This window comes from Kryptolebias marmoratus, unplaced genomic scaffold (genome assembly GCF_001649575.2).
Source record: "Kryptolebias marmoratus isolate JLee-2015 unplaced genomic scaffold, ASM164957v2 Scaffold187, whole genome shotgun sequence".
Lineage (NCBI taxonomy): Eukaryota > Metazoa > Chordata > Actinopteri > Cyprinodontiformes > Rivulidae > Kryptolebias > Kryptolebias marmoratus.
The window spans coordinates 2,659-6,507 of record NW_023665921.1 but is presented as its reverse complement, the minus strand read 5'-3'; the positions used below and the strand labels follow the sequence as shown (position 1 = coordinate 6,507).

The window sequence follows — 3,849 nt, the reverse complement described above, 5'->3', positions numbered from 1 at the left end:
AACCTAAATTCAGCCCGTTTGACTCGCAGAATAAATCCACATGCAGCAACACAGAAACTTCGCCTTCAGAAAGGCCCGATTTTCTGCCAACATTCATGTAAATATCCACCAACAGTAAAATGTGAGGCGGGACAACCAATAAAGAGTGGAGTGAAGAGATGTGAGCTCAAAAATATTCATTACAGAATATGACTCGATGATTTAAGGCTGATCAAAAATGCAAACGGACTCAAATTAAAGTCAAAGCACCAACTGAAATCAAAACCCACAATGCACACGAGAGCGAGAGCGTGACGGGGGGAGGGCGGTAATGACCAGTCACCAAGCACAGGCAGGCAGGCAGGCCACCACAGACAACACTTGGGAGGAGGAGGGATGAAGAGGAGGGGAGCGGGGAGGAAGAGGAGGCCTGGTGGACACTGACGCCGGCTCAGCCTTACTTCTGTTGGGGGAGTTCCAGAGCGTGGCAGAGGACTTGGACAGCCTGTTGTTAATGACAGGGTCCACCTGTCTCGGCAAGTTGACCGTGGAGGCCGAGCATCTGCCTGCACCGGAGAGAACGCAACAGACAACAACTGTTCACATGGGGGCCGGGGGGCCCAGCTGGGGCCCAACAGGACCCCCCTCCGCTCGGATCACACAGCTGTCAACAGGCACGCACCACTCTGAGGCCGTTTTCACTCAGACTGGGGGGGAGGGAGGCAGGGGGACTGAGGAGAGTTTGGGAAGGGTGAGGAATTAGAGTGAAACCTTCAGCTGAGATTAAACACTTTCACACACACTCAGAACCGGTCCAGAACCGGTCCAGAACGTCCTGACGGACTGGAGAAGCTCTCAGAGAAACGTGCAGGAGGAATGACTGCTGCCCCGCCCTCGGCACAGGCTATTTCCTGGCATTGCATCAGCTGAAGCAGTGAGTCAGTCTGTGCAACACAGACAGGATGTCTGCTTCGTCTAAAACTCACTTTCTCTGCGTGAAGTCTGGTTGAGCCCGCCGGCCCAGGACCACCTCTGCTGCCGGATCTCGGCCCACGTCTTCTTGGTCGACCTCTTGATCGCTGCTTCGTATCGCTCCTGCGGGAACAAACGGTCAAACCCGTCAGAGATCCCCTCAGACGTTTTATTTACCCGGAGCACTTTAAAAGAAAGAAATTGAGAAATGTTGAAGGATACCAAAACTTCAACATCCACCGAGCTTCTTCTCTAAAGCCCAACAGGAACCTCTAATTATCTAAGCTGTGACAAACCAGAACTTTATTTTGAAACTCCAGCCCTGAATCCTCCAACCCTCTGACTAAACCAGAATCTTATTGTGAAAGTCCCGGTTCAGTCCTCTTCCTGTTCCTCTGAATCCTCCTGAACATCAGAGCTCTGATTAGAGACAACAGGAAGGATCTGTGGGGGGCGGCCATGATGGAAACACAGGAGGAAGAAAAGCATGCTGGGTAATCATGGCACCTCAGGCAGAAACCCAGAGTAAAAAGTAAGCCTCAGACAAACAGTCTCTGAGTGAAAACTATCAGTTGGATCAGAACTTGTTGACAGCAGAAGGTTCTGATGGACTCACAGGTTTATGGAGGAGATATGAAGAGTTAAAACGAACTGTTTGTAATAATAAACACGTTTTAAGTTGAAATGTAAAAATGCCTCCAAGCAGGACCGTCTCACCTTGTTCTTCTCTAGTTTCTGTCTCTGCTTCTCCTCCAGCAGAGCCCGGCGTTTCTCGGCCTTCAGCCTCTGCTCCTCCAGCTTCCTCCTGCGCTCCTCCAGCTGGTTCTCCCTCAGCCGGCGGGCCTTCTCCTCCTTCTCCAACCACTGGGCCTTCTTTGCTGCTGCAGGAGGCGCAGGGAGCACAGCGTTAGACACGTCTGCTTCATTCTTTCCATTTATTAGAAACCAACAGAAGAGACTGAGCAGGATTGATCCTTTTAGAATAATAACACATCTGGAAGTATTCCTACATAAAAAATCTACTTTCACTTGTTGAAGATGGAGAAGATGGAGGACCAACACCGCTGCAGGTACAGCGAAACCAGAACAACAGAAACCTCTTTAAATCTAATAATGTTGTTTAAAAATGACTCCAGCTGGTTTGTTTGTCCATCAGTCATTGGTTCAAACTCCAGCAGCAGCAGCCAATCAGAGGGAGGGAAACAGATGTTTCCAGCTTCCTGCTGGGTTCACTGCAGCTTTCACAGGAAATCTGTTTGTTTTACATTTAAACTGTAAATAAAGCTGCTGCATGTTGATCTTTTCTATAAATGTTCAGGATTTGAAACTGATAAGGAGCTGGGACTCTTCTGACAATCTCTTCAGCTTCCTGCTGTCTGGCACAAAACAGAAGTCAAACAGTTTCTGCAGCTGGAGGTGAAACAGGTTCCAGCCCGGGATGTTTGAAGATTCCTGGATTTACTTCCCTTTTCTCGTCTTCACTACAGGCTGCTCCTCACTGAGCTGCTGGAAGCTCAAAATAAGAAAAACGATTAAAAGTCACCAAATTCTCTGAAGCCGTCTCTGTTTGCGTCCATCATGACCTCAGAACTCCCTCTGCTTCTGTCTGATACTCACACCAGGACATTCAGAGAACCTCGAATGTTTGGAGACATTAACTTCAGCTCAACGAGCCAAAGAGACGCACGTCTGAGCTTCAGCAACCAATGAAACAGCTTCTCCTTAAATCACACCTCATCCTAAAAATCTGGATCCAAAACCTCCAGACTGCAGCTGTTCCACAACAACAAGCAGCAACTAATCAAACAGCTTTCATGACTGTTCTCTGCAGAACCGCTGCAGAACCGAGACTAACGGCTCATCTGTCTGCGAGGACCGCCCTCAGCTCTGCTCTGATTGGCTGCTTCGTCTGAAACCTTTCAGTCTGCAGACTCAAAGCTAAACCGTGACTGAAGGTGGGGAACATGAAGCTGCGGAGGTTCCTCCTCAAACAAAACCAGGAATGTGGAGGATGGACGTGGAGGAGGAACACAGAGGAACATGGAGGATGAACGTGAAGGAGGAACACGGAGGAACCTGTAAGGAGGAGCGGCGCAGCGTTGAAGGTGTTAGTGAAGCACCTTACCTTGGAGCTGAGTTTGTTGTTCTGAGAGCCGTGCAAGAAGACACAATAAGAGACATGAGACATGAGACATGAGACAGGAGTCAGGAGGAGGAGGAGGAGGACGGTCAGGCCTGGGGACAGGAGGGCTTTAACTCACCGATGTAGCGAGCACGCTCCTCTCGCCGCTCCCGGGCCAGTTTCTGTCTCTGCTCGGAGCTCATGGAGTCTGACAGAGAAGAAGAAAACAAGAAGTCAAACCGTTTGTCTCCATCAGCCGCTGAGGCAAACGGGCCTTCAGACGGTAAATATCTCAGAATGATACAAATATCTCAGTATGGAGGAGGTTCAATCAGGAGGTTCATTTAGGAGGTTCAATCAGGAGGTTCATTTAGGAGGTTCAATCAGGAGGTCTAATCTGGATTGTTTGACAGAAACAGTCAGAAGTTTAATCCGCTGAACCACCGTGTCAGAAAAGGTTCTACTTCCTGTCTTCACTCCTCTGAATTGGTTCTCTGACAGAAATCCTGATCAGTTCCTGATCCAGACTGTTCTGTAACGAACCCAGAACTCTTCACTGTCTCACTCAGGCAGCCAATCACAGAGCTGCTGCTGCACTGTCTCCATGGCAACATGAGCACCTGACAGAGAGAGACCTGCACAGCTGATCTGCAGAGAGAAGGAATCCTCCACATCGGGGGGCGGGGAGGGGAGGAGCCTCCTTGGATGGAGACCAGGGAGGGGAGGAGCCTCCTTGGATGGAGACCAGGGAGGGGAGGAGCCTCCTTGGATGGAGA

General features: G+C 49.8%; 1 protein-coding gene across 1 annotated transcript in view; it reads right to left on the bottom strand.

Moving 5' to 3' along the window:
• Positions 1-440: 440 nt before the first annotated feature.
• The window catches only part of LOC108229502 (MAP7 domain-containing protein 1), a gene marked incomplete at both ends in the record, with an annotated part of 5,575 nt that continues 2,166 nt past the window's right edge, over positions 441-3,849 (bottom strand). Inside the window, 5 exon segments of the mRNA XM_017405173.2 lie at positions 441-545; positions 966-1,074; positions 1,669-1,832; positions 3,077-3,097; positions 3,213-3,281. Of these exon segments, the coding sequence (XP_017260662.2) occupies positions 441-545; positions 966-1,074; positions 1,669-1,832; positions 3,077-3,097; positions 3,213-3,281 (468 nt within the window).